We start from the raw sequence: 19,292 nt of genomic DNA on the forward strand, positions 1-19,292 counted from the left end.
ATTTTGAAAAAATATATAAAAATCTGGGTAAAATCATCATTTTCACGGCATGGATATGACCCATTAAAGAAAGTGTAAGTGGGTTTCATCTAGAAAATAATTGTTTCATAAAGTCCATTAAAGGAACTACATTAGCTTTAAACAACACACACAAAATGCTGGTGGAACACAGCAGGCCAGGCAGCATCTATAGGGAGAAGCGCTGTTGACGATTCGGGCCGAGACCCTTCGTCCAAAGGGTCGCTTCAAATCACTAACTTTGAAACGTTTCTGGTATTATTAAAGAGAAAAAAGCTCTGAGTTTCAATAAACTCAACAAATTCTGAACTTTGTAACAAATGTTCTGGGAAACACCAAAGTGGTCTTGTAGAAGCAACATCTTTCAGTTCAAATATTAGGTTTAAAGGAGCGTGATCAGAGATAGCAATTGCATCATATTCACATTTCTGAGCATTAAATAGAAGTCGAGGGTCGACTATAAAATAGTTATTATGAACATGTGAAAAGAAGGAATATTCTCTATCACAAGGATCCATATGTCTCCAAATTTCAATTAAGCCATAATCCATTAAAAAGGAATTAATAAGTGATGCAGAATGATTAGGGAGATAATGTTTGGATGATGATTTATCCATTAAAGGATTTAAACGTATTAAAATCACCACCCATTAATAACATATATTCATTTAGATCAGGTAGTAGAGCAAAAACAGCTTTAAAAAATGAGAGATCATCAACATTTGGTCCATGTATATTAACCAAAACCATTTTCCTGTTGTGCTTAAGAATCAAAAATCTACCATTAATATCAGCTATAGTATCCTCCTGGTTAAAAGGAATATTGGAATCAATAAAAATAGAAACACCTCTAATTTTAGGCAGAATTTGCATGAAACTGAGAATACTTCCAAAATGTAAAAAACGATTTTTATCACATAACCTGATATGCGTCTCTTGTGCAAAGATTATATCAGGTTGGAATCGGTTAATAACTTTAAATGTTTTCTTGTGCTTAATAGGATGATTCCAACCACAAACATTCCAACTTAAAACATTCATCATGAGAGTTTATATCTAAAAAAAGTAGTTAGATGCGTGTCAGGATAAAGTAGTCAAAAATGGCGGAGATAAACAACAATAATAATAATTTGCGTACACTCCGGAATTCCATAATGGGGATAAAAAATAAGAAAAGAAAAAAGGAAAAAACCCACCCAGACTACAAAACCCAGAAGTAAATCGATATCAATCGACACAAGACCCAAAGAATGCATAAAAAGCAATTATAAACTCCACTTGCCTGAATAAAAGATAAAAATGAAAAAAGTAATCTCTATCTTCCTCTTCTGGATATAGAACTCATTACAGTCGATATACAGTTCATTAAAACTGAGCTAAAGAGAACAGTTATTTGATATGACTTGTTTTGAAAATAGCCTTCATAATATTAGATAAGGTAAAAAAGCATATCCAAAAAAATTCTTGAAATATTTGCTCAGAAGAAAAACAATTGCCATCTTTAAAATATCAAATCTATCTTTAAAGCGTAAAGAAACCCAGAAAATTACTTGTTCTTAATAAAAGCATACGAAGTAAAAAAGCAATTAATTCATTTAAATGCTGCAAACAGAAAAAAAATTCTAAATAGTTCAAAGTTATCTACAGTCTTTTGACAGTTCCCTTGCTGTGACTTTTGAGACTATTTCAAAGCTAAAAGTACGCTTTAAGGTAAAAACTTTCTATAGTCATCAAATCTTCTGATTTCATCACTCCTTACGTCATGAGACAATCAAACAGTTGTAAATCATTCTAACTTCAGGCTTCAGACTCGTCAGGGAGAGAATTAATAAAATGTAGTGCTTCAGCTGGGTCACCAAAGTACGAACTCCAGAATTTTTGACGAATAGCCTTAATTTAGCTGGGTATTGAAGAGATGGATACAACTGTCTTTGATAAGCCATACGCATAACAGCAGCGAATCCAGAATGATTCTGCACAATTTCACGTGGAAAATCATTGAAGAAGCGAGTTTCAGAGCTTTGAAATTGAAACAACCTTTGTTATCTAGCAAGCTTAATAATGCGGTCTTTGTCTCTGAAACGATGAAAGCGCACAACCACATGCCGGTCTGTACCTTGACCCAAGGATTGTAAGGAGCCGATTCTATGAACCATTTCAATCTCTGGGGGTTGTAGGCAAGCCTCCGGAAATAAAAATTGAAACATTTTAGCAAAATAATCCAGTGTGTCGGCGGATTCTGATTTCTCTTTTATTCGAATATTGTTCAGACGAGAGCGAGCCTCCAGATCCACGATCTGTTGTTGAGCCTCTTCCAAATGAGAAGAAATATCAGCCGCACTTCAACTAACCTCTTTAAGATCAAGGCTCAAAGAGTCAATTTTTTTCCTCGAAAGGGAGAAATCTTTCTTTTAGTTGAGTTAATTCAGCAATGATATAGCTGATCTGAGACTCTAATCTATTTACCCAGGGTGGCTCCTCTGAAGTCTCCTCAGCTTTCTTAAGCTTACTGTTACCGGCTTCAGGATTCTTTTTAGAGCTTCTAAGGTTGGACATAATTATAACTGTCGCTCTGCAGGATCCGACTGAATAAAGTTGAAATTTTGGAGTTTAAGTCAGAAAAGGGAGAGCCTAAAGGTGGACAGAAAGAAACTGTGTCTTACATGTCCACAAGCAGGAGGCAGAGTTGGGTATCCATTTTATAATGCTCTGTTGCACAGACCGTCCTTCACCTGTCTAGTATCCATTTTATAACGTTCTGTTCCACAGACCATCATTCAAACCTGTCTCGTATCTATTTTACAATGCTCTATGCCATTATCCAGGGCTGTCCTGGTGGTAATGTAGGGATTGCACACCTGTTGCTATTGATATTGATTAGGTCACGAACAGGTGTTTCAAAATTCATTGTTACCTGATGATTAGTATCTGGAGTCTGAGTTGGACCATGCACACACTGGGGGGTGTGTGGAAACAGCCACTTTTTAATCAGGGCGTCGATCGAGATTTTGAAGGTAGAGGTTCACAGCAGTTTTACTGATTTGAGGAGCAACAAATCACAAGACTGTTTGTGCATGGAAGGTCATGTTTGACAAATCTTATTGAATTTTTTGAAGAGGTTACTAGGAAAATTGACAAGGGTAAAGCAGTGGATGTTGTCTATATGGACTTCAGTAAGGCCTTTGACAAGGTTCCACATGTAAGATTAGTTAAGAAGGTTCAATCGTTAGGTATTAATATTGAAGTAGTAAAATGGATTCAACAGTGGCTGGATGGGAGATGCCAGAGAGTAGTGGTGGATAACTGTTTGTCAGGTTGGAGGCTGGTGACTAGTGGTGTGATGATGGGGTGGTAACTTGGATTAGTAAGTATGCAGATGATACTAAGATAGATGGCATTGTGGATAATAATGAAGTAGGTTTTCAAAGCTTGCAGAGAGATTTAGGCCAGTTAGAAGAGTGGGCTGAAAGACGGCAGATGGAGTTTAATGCTGATAAGTGTGAGGTGCTACATTTTGGTAGGAATAATCAAAATAGGACATACATGGTAAATGGTAGGGCATTGAGGAATGTAGTAGAACAGAGTGATCTAGGAATAATGGTGAATAGTTCCCTGAAGGTGGAATCTCATGTGGATAGGGTGGTGAAGAAAGCTTTTGGTATGCTGGCCTTTATAAATCAGAGCATTGAGTATAGGAGTTGAGATATAATGTTAAAATTGTAGAAGGCATTGGTGAGGCCAAACTTGGAGTATTGTGTATAGTTCTGGTCACTGAATTATAGGAAAGATGTCAACAAAATAGAGAGAGTACAGAGGAGATTTACTAGAATGTTACCTGGGTTTCAGCACCTAAGTTACAGAGAAAGGTTGAACAAGTTAGGTCTTTATTCTTTGGAGCATAGAAGGTTGAGGGGGGACTTGATAGAGGTAATTAAAATTATGAGGGGGATAGATAGAGTTGACATGGATAGGCTTTTTCCATTGAGAGTAGGGGAGATTCAAACAAGAGGACATGAGTTGAGAGATAAGGGGTAAAAATTTAGGGGTAACACGAGGGGGAACTTCTTTACTCAGAGTGGCAGCTGCGTGGAACGAGCTTCCAGTAGAAGTGGTAGAGGCAGGTTCAATTTTGTCATTAAAAAAAAATAAATTGGCTAGGTATATGGACAGGAAAGGAATGGAGGGTTATGGGCTGAGTGCGGGCCAGTGGGACGAGGTGAGAGTAAGCGTTCAGCACGGACTAGAAGGGCTGAGATGGCCTGTTTCTGTGCTGTAATTGTTATATGGTTATAAAAAAGATGGATTCATTAGAAAATGTCAAAGAGTACTTGAAGTGCCAGCAGAGCGGCCATTATTGGAGTGTGCCAGTCTTTAGAGTAGCTTTGGCTTGTCAGGCTGAAGGAACATCAGGTTTGGGTGAGATAGATTGTCTTGTAAGTTACTCTCTCTCTCTGTTCTTATTTGTTCACTCCACATCTATTAGTGTATCTGATAGTGAGAATAGCCCCAGGGGCAGTGTACTGTACTGTGTGTTGGATGTTGGAAGTCTGGCAGACCTCCAGTTTCCCGAATGAGGACATTGGCATCACGTGCCCCGAACTGCAGCTCCTGAGAGAGCGGGTTTAGGAACTGGGCTGCAGTTTGATGACCTTTGATTTATATGGGACAATGAGGAGGTGATTGACAGGAGGTATGTACTCCTCGCTTGCAGGGGACAGGTAACTGGGTGACTGTCAGGAGAAGGAGGGGAAATGCACAGCCAGTGCAGAGTACGCCTATAGAGCAGGGGGAGGGGTTCAGATTCATGGATCACTGGGATCTCTTCTGGAGAAGGTATGACCTGTACAGAAGGGAAAGGTTACACCTGAACCTGAGGGAGTCCAATATCCTTGTGGACAGGTGGCTAGAGTTGTTTGGATGGATTTAAACTAATTTGACAGGGAGATGGGAACCAGAGTGATAGTGCTGAAAATGAGGTAGTTGGTTTATAAACAGAGTCAATGTGTAGTGAGACGCCTAGCAAAGGGAGGCTGATGATGGGGCAAAATTGCAGTCAACAGGATGAGTTGCAACATAAAAGGCAAAAAAAAATTGAAAAGGGTGGATGGAGGACCGAAGGATGCTGCTAGATTCCAAGAGGGGGAAATTTCTAGAATGAGGTTATTTTTAGAGCAGCTTGTGGTTGAGCACACCAGGGGATCAGGTATTCTAGATTGGAGATTGTGCAATGAGCCAGAATTGATTAGAGAGCTTAAGGTAAAAGAACCCTTAGGGGAAGTGATCATAATATGATCGAATTCGCCCTGAAATTTGACCAGAATTGATTGGAAAAGCTAGCAGGGATGAAGACAGAACAATAATGGCTGGAATTTCTGGAAGCAATTCAGAAGGCACAGAATATATACATCCCAAAGAGGAAGAAGTATTCTAGAGGCAAGATGACACAATCATGGGTAACAATGGAAGTCAAAGCCAAAAAGAGGGCATATAATAGACCAAAAAATAGTGGGAAGTAAGGGGTCTGGGAAACTTTTAAATACCAACAGTAGACTACAAAAAAAATTAAGAAGATAAAAATGGAATATGAAAGTAAGCTAGCCAATAACATTAAAGAAGATACCAAAAGTTTCTTCAGATACATAAAAGTGTAAAAAGGAGGCAAGAGTGGTATCAGACCGCTGGAAAACAATACTGTAGAGGTAGTAATGGGGGATAACAAAATGGCAGATAAACTGAAGAAGTATTTTGCATCAGTCTTCACTGCGGAAGACACTAGCAGTATGGTGGAAGTTCCAGGTGTCAGGGGTCATGAAGTGTGTGATAGTACCATTACTAGAGAGAAGGTTCTTGGAAAACTGAAGGTCTGAAGGTAGGTAAGTCACCTGGACCAGATGGTGTACACCCAGTGTTCTGAAGGAGGTTGCTGAAGAGATTGTGGGGGCATTAGTAATGATCTTTCAAGAATCACTAGATTCTGTAAAGGTTCTGGAAGAATGGAAAACTGCAAATGTCACTCCATTCTTCAAGAACGGTGAAAGACAGAATAAAGGAAATTATAGGCCAGTTAGTCTGACCTCAGTAGTTGGGAAGATGTTGGAGTCGATTATTAAGGATGTGGTTACCGGGTACAATAATTGGTGGGACATGGTAAAATAGACTGTAGTCAGAATGGGTTCCCCAAGGAAAATACTGCCTAACAAATCTGTAAGAATTCTTTGAAGAAATAGCAAGCAGGATAGACAATTGGTTGATATTGTGTACTTGGCTTTTGACAAGGTGACACAAATGAGGCTGTTTAACAAGCTATGAGCCCATGGCATTACAGGAAAGATTCCAGCATAGATAAACAGTGGCTGATTGGGAGGAGGCAAAGAGTGGGAATAAGGAAGCCTTTTCTGGTTGGTTGCCAGTGATACATGGTGTTCCACAAGGGTCTGTGTTGGGAGTGCTTCTTTTTATGTTTTATGTCAATGATTTGCATGATGGAATTGATGGCTTTGTTGGAAAGTTTGCAGATGATACGAAGATAGGTGGAGGGGGCAGGTCGTTTTGAGAAAATAAGGAGGCTACAGAAGGACTTGTATTAGGGGAATGGGCAAAGAAGTGGCAGATGGAACACAGTGTCAGGAAGTGTATGTTCATGAACTTTGGTAGAAGAAATGGAAGGATTGACTATTTTCTAAATGGAGAGAAAATACAAAAATCTGAGGTGCAAAGGGATTTGGGAGTCCTTGTGCAGGATTCCCTAAAGGTTAATTTGCAGGATGAATATGTGGTCAGGAAAGCAAATGCACTGTTAGCTTTCATTTCAAGAGGACTAGAATATAAAAGCAAGGATGCAATGGTGAGACTTTATAAAGCATTAGTGAGCCTTCACTTAGAGTGTGAGCAGTTTTGGGCCCCTTTATTGCACAATGGTACACTATTATTATTACTATTCTTACACTATTATAGAACATAGAAAATCTACAACACATTACAGGTCCTTTGGCCCAAAATGTTGTGCTGACTAAGTAACCTACTCTAAAAACTACTTAGCATTTCCCTACCACAGAGTCCTCTATTTTACTAAGCTCCATGTACCTAAGCATTGTTGGCAGTGTATTCCATGTGCCACCACTCTCTGTGTGAAAAACATACCTCTGACATCCCTTCCGTACCTACTTCAAACTACTTAAAACTTTGCCCCCTCACGTTAGCCATTTCAGCCCTGGGAAAAAGCCTCTGGCTATCCACATGATCAATGCTTCTATCAGGTCACCACTCATCCTCCATCGCTCCCAGGAGAAAAGGCCAAGTTCACCCAAACACGAGGAAATCTGCAGATGCTGGAAATTCAAACAACAACACACACAAAATGCTGGTGGAACACAGCAGGCCAGGCAGCACCTATAGGGAGAAGCGCTGTCGGCGTTTCGGGCCGAGACCCTTCGTCAGGACTAACCGAAAGGAAAGATAGTAAGAGATTTGAAAGTAGTGGGGGGAGGGGGAAATGCGAAATGATAGGAGAAGACCGGAGGGGGTGGGATGAAGCCAAGAGCTGGAAAGGTGATTGGCGAAAGTGATACAGAGCTGGAGAAGGGAAAGGATCATGGGACGGGAGGCCTCAGGAGAAAGAAAGGTGGGGGGGAGCACCAGAGGGAGATAGAGAACAGGCAAACAACTAAATATGTCAGGGATGGAGTAAGAAGGGGAGGAGTTCACCCAACCTATTTTCATAAGGCATGTTCTCCAATCCAGGGAACATCCTTGTAAATCTCCTCTGCACTCTCTCTATAGTATCCACATCCTTTCTGTAGTGAGGTGACCAGAACTGAACACAGTACTTCAAATGGGGACTAACTAAGGTCTTATATAGCCATAACATTATCTCATGGCTCTTGAAATCTGTCCCATGATTGATGAATGCCAACACACCATACGCCTTTTTAACAATACTGTCAACCTGTGCAGCAGCTTTAAGTCCTCAAGATCTGTCTGATCTTCCACACTCCTGAGAGTCTTACCATTAATATTGCATTCTGACTTCAAATTTGACCTACCAAAGTGAAGCACTTCACACTTATGGGAGGTGAACTCCATCTGCTACTTCTCAGCCCAGTTCTGCATCCTATTGATATCCCTCTATAACCTCTGACAACACTTCAGACTATCCACAACACCCCCAAACTTAATGTCATCAGCAAATTTACTAACCCATCCCTCCACTTCCTCATCCAGGTCATTTATAAAACTCACAAAGAGGAGAGGACCCAGAACAGATCCCTGAGGCACTCCACTGGTCACCGACCTCCATGCAGAATATGAACCATCTACAACCACCCTATGCCTTCTGTGGGCAAACCAATTCTGGATTCACAAAGCAAGGTCTCCTTGGATCCCATATCTCCTTACTTTCTGAAGGAGCCTTGTACGGGAAACTTTATCAAATGCCTTGCTGAAATCCATTTACACTAAATCCACTGTCAAAGGCTTTCACCTGGGCCAAGCTGACCAGTCTAGTGTCCACTCCCCCTGTCCTGCACGTAGGTGATGGTGTCCCTCAGCAGTGCGAGGCTGTCCGAGATCCTCCTGCCTGATACAGCACTGGTTTGGTCCGGGTGGATCACCTGTCCCAGAGCAGACTTGACCCTGATGGTGGTAGCCTTGGACAGGATCTTGTAGTTCACAGTCAGGAGTGATATTGGCCTCCAAATCTTAATATCATCCCATTTCCCCCTTCTGCTTGTAGATGAGGGTGATGATGCCCTTCCTCATGGATTCTGACATGCTGCCCGCCAGAAGCATAACATTGTACACTTCCAGCAGGTCAGGGCCCATGCGGTTTCATAGAGCCAAATACCACTCAACCGGTAAGCCATCGCTTCTGGGAGTCTTACTCGACTCAGATGAACAGATGGAGCCTGTCAGCTTATCCAGGGTCGGAGGCTGGTCCATACGTTACCGCTTGCCATCATGTAAGACCTGCGAGATAGACAACAGGAAGTTGCGGGAGGCTGTGGTGTCTGTGGCCTTTTCTCCGTACAGACCAGCAGAAAAGGACCTGCAGAGCCTCAGTATGTCTGTCTGCAAGGACGCAACTGAGCCGTCCTCTTCCTTAAGGTTGTGGGTCACAGAGCTCCCCCAGGGCACCTTCTGGAAGAAGAAACACAAACACGTCTTGCCCTGTTCCACAGTTTGGACCCTTGATTGGAAGATGATCTTAGAGGATTTGGTGGCGAAGTGCTGGGCTTGCCGAACCTTCACCTCTTGTAATTCCTCCCTCACATCTACCCTTTTCGACTGCAGAAGGAGGAGTTGCTGCAACTCTGTCTGGAGATTACACAGTTTACTCTGCTCCTGCCTTGCTTTCTGGATCCCCCTACTCTGCCCTCTCTCTACAGCATCCACATCCTTCCTGTAGTGAGGTAACCTGAACTGCACACAGTTCTCCAAGTGGGGTCTGATGAGGCCTTATATAGTTGTAACATTACCTCACGGATCTTGAACACAAGACCACGGTTAATGAAGGCCAACACACCACACGCCTTCTTAACAACACTGTCAACCTGTGCAGCAGCTTTGAGTGTCCAATGGACACGGACCCCAAGATCCCTCTGATCCTCCACACTGGCAAGAGTCTTACCATTAATATTATATTCTGTCTCCAAATTGGACCTAACGAAATGAAATCACTTTACACTTACCTGGGTTGAACTCCATCTGCCATTTCTCAGCCCAGTTCTGCATCCTATCGATGTCCAGCTGTAGCCTCTGACAACTCTCTAGACTATCCACAACACCCCCAACCCTTGTGCCATCAGCAATCTTACAACCCACTCTTCTATTTCATCATCCAGGTCATTTAGCAAAATTTCAAAAATGAGGGGTCCCAGAACAGATCCCTGCGGAAGACCACTGGTCACCGTCCTCCATTCAGAATATGAACCATCTGCAACCTCTCTTTGCCTTCTGTGGGCAAGCCAATTCTGGATCCACAAAGCAATGTTTCCTTGGATCCCATGACTCCTTATTTTCTAAATGAGCCTCGCTTGGGAAACCTTATCAAATGCCTTACTGAAATCCATATACGCTAAATCCACTGTTCTACCTGAATCAATGTGTTTTGTTACATCTTCAAATAATTCAATCAGGCTCGTAAGGCATGAGCTGCCCTTGACAAAGCCATGCTGACTATCCCTAATCAGATTATGTCTCTCCAAATGCTCATAAATCCTGCCTCTCAGGATCTTCGCTAACAACTTTCCCACCACTGAAGTAAGACTCACTGGTCTATAAATGCCTGAGATACCTCTACTCTCTTTCTTGAACAATCCTCCGGTACTTCTCCTGTCCCTATTGATGATGCAAAGATCATCATCAGAGGTTCAGTAATCTCCTCCCTCGCTTCCCATGTAATCTGGGGTATATCATAAAACCATAACACCATAAGATATAGGAGCAGAAGTAGGCCATTTGGCCCACCGAGTCTGCTCCACCATTCAATTATGGCTGATCCAATTATTCCAGTCATCCCCACTCCCCTGCCTTCTCCCCATACCATTTGATGCCCTGGCTAATCAAGAACCCATCTATCTCTGCCTTAAATGAACCCAAAGAATTGACCTCCAGAGCCGCTTGTGGCAACAAATTCCACAGATTTACCACCCTCTGACTAAAGTAATTTCTCCACATCTCTGTTCTAAATGGACGTCCTTCAATCCTGAAGTCATGCCCTCTAGTCCTAGACTCCCCTACCATGAGAAATAACTTTGCCATATCTAATCTGTACAGGTGTTTTAACATTTGGAATGTTTCTATGATATCCCCCCTCATTCTCCTGAACTCAAGGAAATACAGCCCTTTCATTCCTGGAATCATTCTTGTGAATCTTCTCTGAACCCTTTCCAATGTCAGTATATCCTTTCTAAAATAGGGAGCCCAAAACTGTACACAATACTCCAAGTGTGGTATCATGAGTGCCTTATAGAGCCTCAACATCACATCCCTGCTCTTATATTCTATACCTTTAGAAATGAATGCCAACATCGCATTTGCCTTCTTCACCACCGACTCAACCTGGAGGTTAACATTTAGGGTATTCTGCACAAGGACTCCCAAGTCCCTTTGCATCTCTGTGTTTTGAACTCTCTCTCCTTCTAAATGATAGTTTGCCTGTTTATTTCTTCAACCAAAGAGCATGACCATACACTTTCCAACATTGTATTTCATTTGCCACTTCTTTGCCCATTCCCCTAAACTATCTAAATCTCTCTGAAGGCTCTCTGTTTCCTCAACACTGCCCACTCCTCCACCTATTTTTGTATCATAGGCAAATTTAGCCACAAATCCATTAATCTCATAGTGACATACATCATAAAAAGCAGCGGTCTCAACACCGATCCCTATGGAACTCCACTGATAACCGGCAGCCAGCCAGAATAGGATCCCTTTATTCCCACTCTCTGCTTTCTGCCAATCAACCAATGGTCCATCCATGCTAGTAACTTCCCTGTAATTCCATGGGCTCTTATCTTGCTCAGCAGCCTCCTGTGCAGCACCTTGTTAAAGGCCTTCTGAAAATCCAACTACACCACATCCACTGCATCTCCTTTATCGACCCTGCTGTAATTTCCTCAAAAAATTGCAGTAGATTAGGCAGGCAAGGTTTTCCTTTCAGGAAGCCATGCTGGCTTTCGCCTATCTTTGTCATGTGTCTCCAGGTACACCGTAATCTCATACCTAACTATCAATTCCAACAACTTTCTAACCACTGATGTCAGGCTAACAGGTCTACAGTTTCCTTTCTGCTGCCTCCCACCCTTCTTAAACAGCAGAGGAATATTTGGAATTTTCCGGTTATCCAGTACAATGCCAGAATCTATCAATTCTTGAAAGATCATTGTTAATGCCTCTGCAATCTCTCCAGCTACTTCCTTCAGAACCCAAGGGTGCATTCCATCAGGTCCAGGAGATTTATCCTTTATCCAAGTTTCAGAGATGGCCACAATGTCATACTTGCCAATCTGTAGCTAAATTTCAAGATCATTCGTTTTATTTCTTATGCTCTTTGCATTCAGATATAACACTTCAGTCCAGTATTTGTTGTTTTCTGTTTTAACTGCACCACGTCTCTATGCCCTGTAACTCATGCCACTGGCTTTGATTAAGCCTCATCACCTGCCTCTCCTTTCTATCATCTCCGTTGCACACTATCTTTGATTTATTTCTGTTTTCCCCTTCCTCAGCCCTATCACTCTGGTTCCCATCCCTTTGCCAAAATAGTTTTAACCCTCCCAAACAGCTTTATTTAACCTGCTTGTTAGGATATTGGACCCTTTTGGGTTCAGGTGTAACCCGTCCTTTTTGTACAGGTTGAACCTCCCCCAGAAGAGGCCCCAGTGATCTAGGAACCCAAAGCCCTTCCCCCTACACCAGTCTCTCAGCCACGCATTAATAGGCCTAATCATGCTATTCTTGTGCTTGCTAAAATGTGGCACAGGCAGCAATCCTGAGATTACTACCCTGGAGGTCCTGCCTTTCAGCTTCCTACCCAACTCTCTGAATTCTCTCTTCAGGACCTCCTCTGTTTTTCTACCTATGTCTTTGGTACCAACTTGTACCAAGACTTCTGGCTGTTCACCCTCTCCCTTCAGAATACTCTGCACCCAATCTGAGACATCCTGTACCCTTACAGCTGGGAGGCAACACACCTTGAGGGTATCTATATCAGGTTGACAGAACCTCCTGTCTGTTCCCCTCACTATGGAATCCCCTATGACTACCGCATTCCTCATCTTTTTCTCTTCCTTCTGCACCACGGAACCAGGCTCAGTGCTGGAGACCCATTCGCCGTGGTCGTCCTCTGTCAGGTCACCCCGCTCAACAGCCTCCAAAATGAGATAACGATTACTGAGGGGGAGGGCCACAGGGGTGCTCTCTACTATCTGAGCTCTTCCCTCCCCCTTCATTGACTGTCACCCACTTATCTAATTTCTGCAGCCTCGGGGTGACTAAGTCCTTGTAGCTCCTTTCTATCTCTTGCTCACTTTCCTTAATGAGCTGTAGGTCATCAAGCCACAGCTCCAGATCCCTAACATGGTCTCTCTGGAGCTGCATCTTGGTGCACCTGGCGCAGATGTGGCCATCTGGGAGACTGAAAGATTCCCAGGATTCCCACATCTGACACCCAGAGCAAATCTCGTAAGAACCAGTAACTTATCTAACTTAATTCTTTTCAAAAGGTCCAGCACATCCTATTTCTTAATGTTTATATGCTCAAGCATTTCAGACTGCTGTAAGTTGACTCCATAATTACCAAGGTCCTTTTCCCTGGTGAAAACTGAAGCAAAGTATTCATTAAGCACCTCCACTATCTCCTCTAGTTCCATACACACTTTTCCACTGTTACATCTGATTGGTCCTATTCTCACATGGCTCATCCTCTTGCTCTTTACGTACTTGTAGAATGCCTTGGGGTTTGCCTTAATCCTGTTCACCAAGGCCTTCTCATGGCCCCTTCTAGCTTTCCTATTTTTAATTTTAAGCTTCTTCCTGGCAACCTTGTAATTTTCTAGAGCTCTAACAGTACCCAGTTTCTTGAAATTTACGTAGACTTTTCTTAACTAAGTTTTCTACATCCTTTGTACACCATGGTTCTTTTACTCTACCATCCTTTCCCTGCCTCAATGGAACATACCTATGCAGAATGCCATGCCAATGTTCCCTGAACATTTGCCACATTTCTACTGAGCGTTTTCCTGAGAACATCTGCTCTCAATTTATATTCCCAAGTTTTTGCCTGATAACATCATATTTCCCCCTACCTCAATTAAATGTTTTCCCAAATTGCCTGCTCCTATCCCTCACCAACGCTGTGGTGAAAGAGATAAGAGTTGTGATCGCTACCTCCAAAATGTTCTCCCACTGAGAAATCTGACACCCAGCCAGGTTCATTTCCCAACACCAGATCAAGTACAGCCTCTCCTCTAGTTGGTTTATCTACATATTGTATCAGAAAACCTTCCTGAACACACCTAACAAACTCCACCTAATCTGAACCCTTTGCTCTAAGGAGATGCCAGTCAATATTAGGAAAGTTAAAATCTCCCATCACAACAAGCCTATTATTATTGCACCATTCCAGAATCTTCCTTCCTATCTGTTCCTCGATGTCTCTGTTAATATTGGAGGGTCTATAAAAACACCCAGTAGAGTTATTGCCCCCTTCCTTTTTTTGACTTCCACCCACAATAACAGTAGGCAATCCCTCCATGACTTCCTCCTTTTCTGCAGCTGTGATACTATCCCTGATTAGCAGTGCTACTCTTCCACCTTTTTTGTCTCCCTCTCTATTTTCTTTTTAAAACATCTAAGGCCTGGCATTCTCAGCAGCCATTCCTGCTCCTGAGACATCCAAATCTCTATACTGGCCACAATGTCACAGTTCCACAAATTGATCCATGCTCTAAGTTTATCCACCTTGTTTATGATATTCCTTGCATTAAAATAGACACATCTCAAGTCATCAGGCTGAGTGCATCTTTGCTCTATAATCTGCCTACCCTTCCTCACAAACTCACTACAAGCTGTCTCTACTAGTGCGCCAACCGCCCCATCCTCTGCCTCTTTACTTCAGTTTCCACCCCTCTTTAAATCCTCCCCAATAGCATTAGCAAATCTCCCTCCCAGCATATTGGTTCCCCTCCAGTTCAGGTGTAACCCGTCCCACTTGTACAGATCACCTCTTCTCCACAAAAGTTTCCAATGATCCAAGAACTTGAAACCCTGCCTCCTGCACCGTCTCTTCAGTGACTCATTCATCTGCACTATATTCCTGTTCTGACCTTCATTAGCGTGTTGTGCCATGAGTGATCCAGAGATTACCACCTTGGGGGTCCTGCTCTTCAGCCTCCTCCTAACTACCTAAACTTACTGCACTAGACCTCTACCTCTCTCCTGCCTATGTCATTGGTACCGATATGTATCATGACCTCTGGCTGCTCACCCTCCCCTTCAAGAATATTCTGCAACTGCTCAGAGACATCCTGGACCCCAGCATCTTGGAGGCAACACACTACCCTGGTGCCTCTTTTGCTGCCACAGAATCTCCTACCTGTACCCCTAACTATTGAGTCCCCTATGACTATTGCTCCACCTGACTTCGCCCTACCCTTCTGGGGCTCAGAGCTGAACACAGTGCTATTGGTCTGGCTGCTGCCGCCTTGCCCAGATAGGTCACCCCCCCCCCCCCCCCCCCAGCGGTATCCAAAGGGGTATACCTGTTGTTGAGGGGAATGGCCACAGGGGGAACCTGCACTGACTTCTTCCTCCCTTTACCTCTCTCGGTGTACACCCATCTACTCCCCAAATTCTGCACTCTGGGTGTAACCACCTACTCAAAAGTTGTATTTATCAATCGCTCTGCCTCCTGGATGATTCTTAGTTCATCCAACTCCTGCTCCAGCTCCTTAATGCAGTCTTCCCGGAGCTGGAGTTTGCTGCACTTCCCTCAGGTGTAGTCATCAGGGAAATTATCAGGTTCCATGAATTCTCATATCCTCAGGAGGAGTATTCCACTTGTGTATGTGCCATCCTGCCCGCACTGTACAATGGGCAACCAAGACCAAATCAGCAATAGCGAAAGGAAAAACTAATCCTTTTTACCTGCTTCTTTGGCCTCAGCATCTTCAAATCAAAGCCTCTAAGTTCCCACTCTGACTGTAGCCCCCACTTGGGAGTTGGCCGCTCCAATAATGGCCACTCCACTAGACCCTATCTCTCTTTTATGGCTTAAAAAATAAGAGAAAGCCCCACGCAAGGAGAAGAAACTCACCGTGTTTGGTGGTGCTGTGCTTGCCTTCCACTGCCACTGATGCGTCTGACGCTTCCCATGCCTACATACTGGCTACTGTTTTTAAAAAAAACCCACGCAAGGGGAAACAACTCACTGCATTTGGAAGTGTTCCACCTACCTTCCAATTCTGCTCCTATATCTTATAGTCTTATGGTCTTCCAGAGTATGAACCCTAAGCCCCTGTCTGAATGGAGTTTGTTCTTGAAAAATAAAACAAACTGTATATTCTGGAAACAGGAAATAAAATCAGAAAATTCTGGAAACCTCAGCCCATCAGGCAACATCTGTGGATTGAAACATTGTTTTAGGTTGATTACCTTTCATAGAATAACCACTAGCATTACAATATATCATCTTTTATTTTTCCAGTCAAATATTTTTTCACCGTGTATTTTACAGTTTTTATTTGTGAAATGTTAAAAGCAACCTTGTAATCTTACTGTGTTAGTTTGGAGCACCTGGTCATAGTCTGGACATAATCTACTAATTGCAAATATACTTTTAGGAAACCGTGGCAAATTGGTAGAAGTTGTCGCAAAAAAGAAAAAAGAAGAGAAAGTGGAAGAAACTGAAGAGAAGAAATCTTTACTGGATTCAAGAGATTCTGAAGATGAATTGGAAAATAATGAACTTTGCTTATCTCCAAAAGATAACTCAATTACACCGCCCAGAAAGGCTGAAAACACAGAGTTTGACAGGTACAATGGGGAAGTGTTCAATTCATTGCCGTTCAACCCTTTTAAAGACTGAGATCAAAGAAAGCAGTATCATTGATGGTCAAGAGAAGGGTTAGGCTTTCTTGTTACCATGTAGTAAAGATGGGGGTTTTTGCTAAATTTAATAGGAAACTGGATCAATCCTTTTCTAACCTTTTTTTCACAGTTGATGTGTTTTAATTGTTAATCTGCCTATGCTTCCTTCATTTCAGGTCATATTGTTGTATTCCATACCTCTATGAGAAACCATGTGTGTATATCTGGAGTTCTTGGGAAGACTATTCTTGGCGCTTGTATAACTCCAATGTACTTGCAAAGATAGCAGAGAGGCTGGTACGTACATTTAAACATTTTACTTTATAGCACCTCTGAATTTTTAAGACAATTGTTATAGAGAACATTCACCTTGTAAAATCAGGCACATTAGTGAGGCAACGAACACTGTCAGATATTCATTTCACTATTCATAACTGAAACATTCCCAGCCTTTTGCCATCATTGGGACATGGAACTGAACAAGTGAGAAAGGAATATCCATAGGTTGGGAAAAGAACCTTAACACTCTTTGCAGCCAGGTGTGCAATGAAGTAGCAGGGGATATTGGATAGGGACAGTTAGAATTTCAGAATCTGCAGCTCTTCCATGGAAAATAGAAATCTACAGCACATTACAGGCCCTTTGGCCCACAATGTTGTGCCAATCATGCAACTTACTCTAGAAGCTGCCTGGAATTTCCCTACCAGACAGCTCTCTATTTTTCTAAGCTCCATGTACCTATCCAAGAGTCTCTTAAAAGACCTTATTGCATCCGCCTCCACCACCTTCACTGGTAGTGCATTCCACGCACTCACCACCCTCTGTGTGGAAAAACTTACCTCTGACATCTCCCTTATACCTACTTCCAAGTTCATTCAACCTATTTTAATAAGGCATGCTCTCTAATCCAGGCAACATCCTTGTAAATCTCCTTTGCACTCTCTCTATAGTATTCACATCCTTCCTGTAGTGAGGTGACCAGAACTGAACACAATACTCCGAGTGGGGTCTAACTAAGTTCTCTTGGCTGAAGAAATTCAAAATTAATCACATTACTTAATTTCCTAAATGATTTTTTCCTTGTACTTTCAATTTTTTAACAGAAAGTGTTAGATTCACCCTCAACTACATCTGATGAGCTTTATAACATGTATCTCATTGACTGTCCTGAGCTAGTCAACCAAATATTCAGAGTCAGGTTTATTATCACTGACAAATATTGTGACAGCAGTACAGCACAATACATAAAAATTACAAGCGGAGGTCATGGGATAATAGTGAAAGGTGAAAACTTTAAGAGGAATGTGAGGGGAAATGTCTTCAGTCAGAGGGTGATGAGATTATAGTACGAGCTGCCCTCACAAGTGCATGCGAGCATGACTTCAATGTTTAAGAGAAGTTTGGATAAGTACATGGATGGGAGGGGTATGGGGTCTGTGGTCTGGGTGTGGGTTGATGGGACCAGGGAGAAGTTTGGATAGGTACATGGATGGGAGGGGTATGGGGTCTGTGGTCTGGGTGTGGGTTGATGGGACTAGGGAGAAGTTTAGATAAGTACATGGATGGGAGGAGTATGGGGTCTGTGGTCTGGGTGTGGGTTGATGGGACTAGGGAGAAGTTCGGATAAGTACATGGATGGGAGGAGTATGGGGTCTGTGGTCTGGGTGTGGGTTGATGGGACTAGGGAGAAGTTTGGATAGGTACATGGATGGGAGGAGAATGGGGTCTATGGTCCGGGTGTGGGTCGATGGGACCAGGGAGAAGTTTGGATAGGTACACGGATGGGAGGGGTATGGGGTCTATAGTCCTGGTGTGGGTCGATGGGACCAGGGAGAAGTTTGGATAGGTACACGGATGGGAGGGGTATGGGGTCTATGGTCTGGGTGTGGGTCGATGGGACCAGGGAGAAGTTTAGATAGGTACATGGATGGGAGGAGTATGGGGTCTGTGGTCTGGGTGTGGGTCGATGGGACTAGGGAGAAGTTTGGATAAGTACATGGATGGTAAGGGTAGGGAGGGCTATGGTCCCAGTGCAGATCAATGGGAGTAGACAGTCTAAACAGTTTGGTATGGACTGGATGGCCCAAATGGCCTGTTTCTGTATTTTTCTATGACACCATGACTCCACTGAGTTACATAAATAAATTGTGCAGAAGATGAATAATGAGGTAGTGTTCATGAACCGTCCAGAAATTTGACGGTGAAGGGAAAGAAACTATTCTGAAAATGTTGAGTGTGGATCTTTAGGCTACTGTGCTTCCACCCCAGAGGTAGTAATGAGAATAGAGAAAGTGCTGGATGGTGTGATGCCATTCCCTGGAGGCAACGCCTCTTAAAGATGTCCTCGATAGCAGAAAGGGTTATGCCCGTAATTGGCTGGCTGATTCTACAACCCTCTGCAGCCTCCGATAAACTGGGTGTTCCATACCAGGCTGGTATGACCCCAGTCAGAATAGTCTGCACCATACATCTACTGGATGTTCCAATCTGTGAAGATGATAGCAACAGGCTAATTTTTAAAAAATTATAATTTGGGGACATGAGACTACAGATGCAGGCATCTGGAGCAGCAAATAATCAGCTGGAAAAGCTCAGCAGATCAGGTAACATCTGAGAGTAAAAAGGAATGATAAGACCATAGATACAGGAGCAGAACTAAGCCATTTGACCCATTGAATCTTCTCCGC

At 42.9% G+C, this 19,292-nt stretch overlaps 1 protein-coding gene across 1 annotated transcript in view; it reads left to right on the forward strand.

Moving 5' to 3' along the window:
* fer1l4 (fer-1 like family member 4) overlaps positions 1–19,292 on the forward strand; it is a 477,640-nt gene that overhangs the window by 229,723 nt on the left and 228,625 nt on the right. The window contains 2 exon segments of the mRNA XM_073062298.1: positions 16,359–16,551; positions 16,782–16,902. Of these exon segments, the coding sequence (XP_072918399.1) occupies positions 16,359–16,551; positions 16,782–16,902 (314 nt within the window).

Source organism: Hemitrygon akajei, chromosome 11, assembly GCF_048418815.1.
Source record: "Hemitrygon akajei chromosome 11, sHemAka1.3, whole genome shotgun sequence".
Classification (NCBI taxonomy): Eukaryota; Metazoa; Chordata; class Chondrichthyes; order Myliobatiformes; family Dasyatidae; genus Hemitrygon; species Hemitrygon akajei.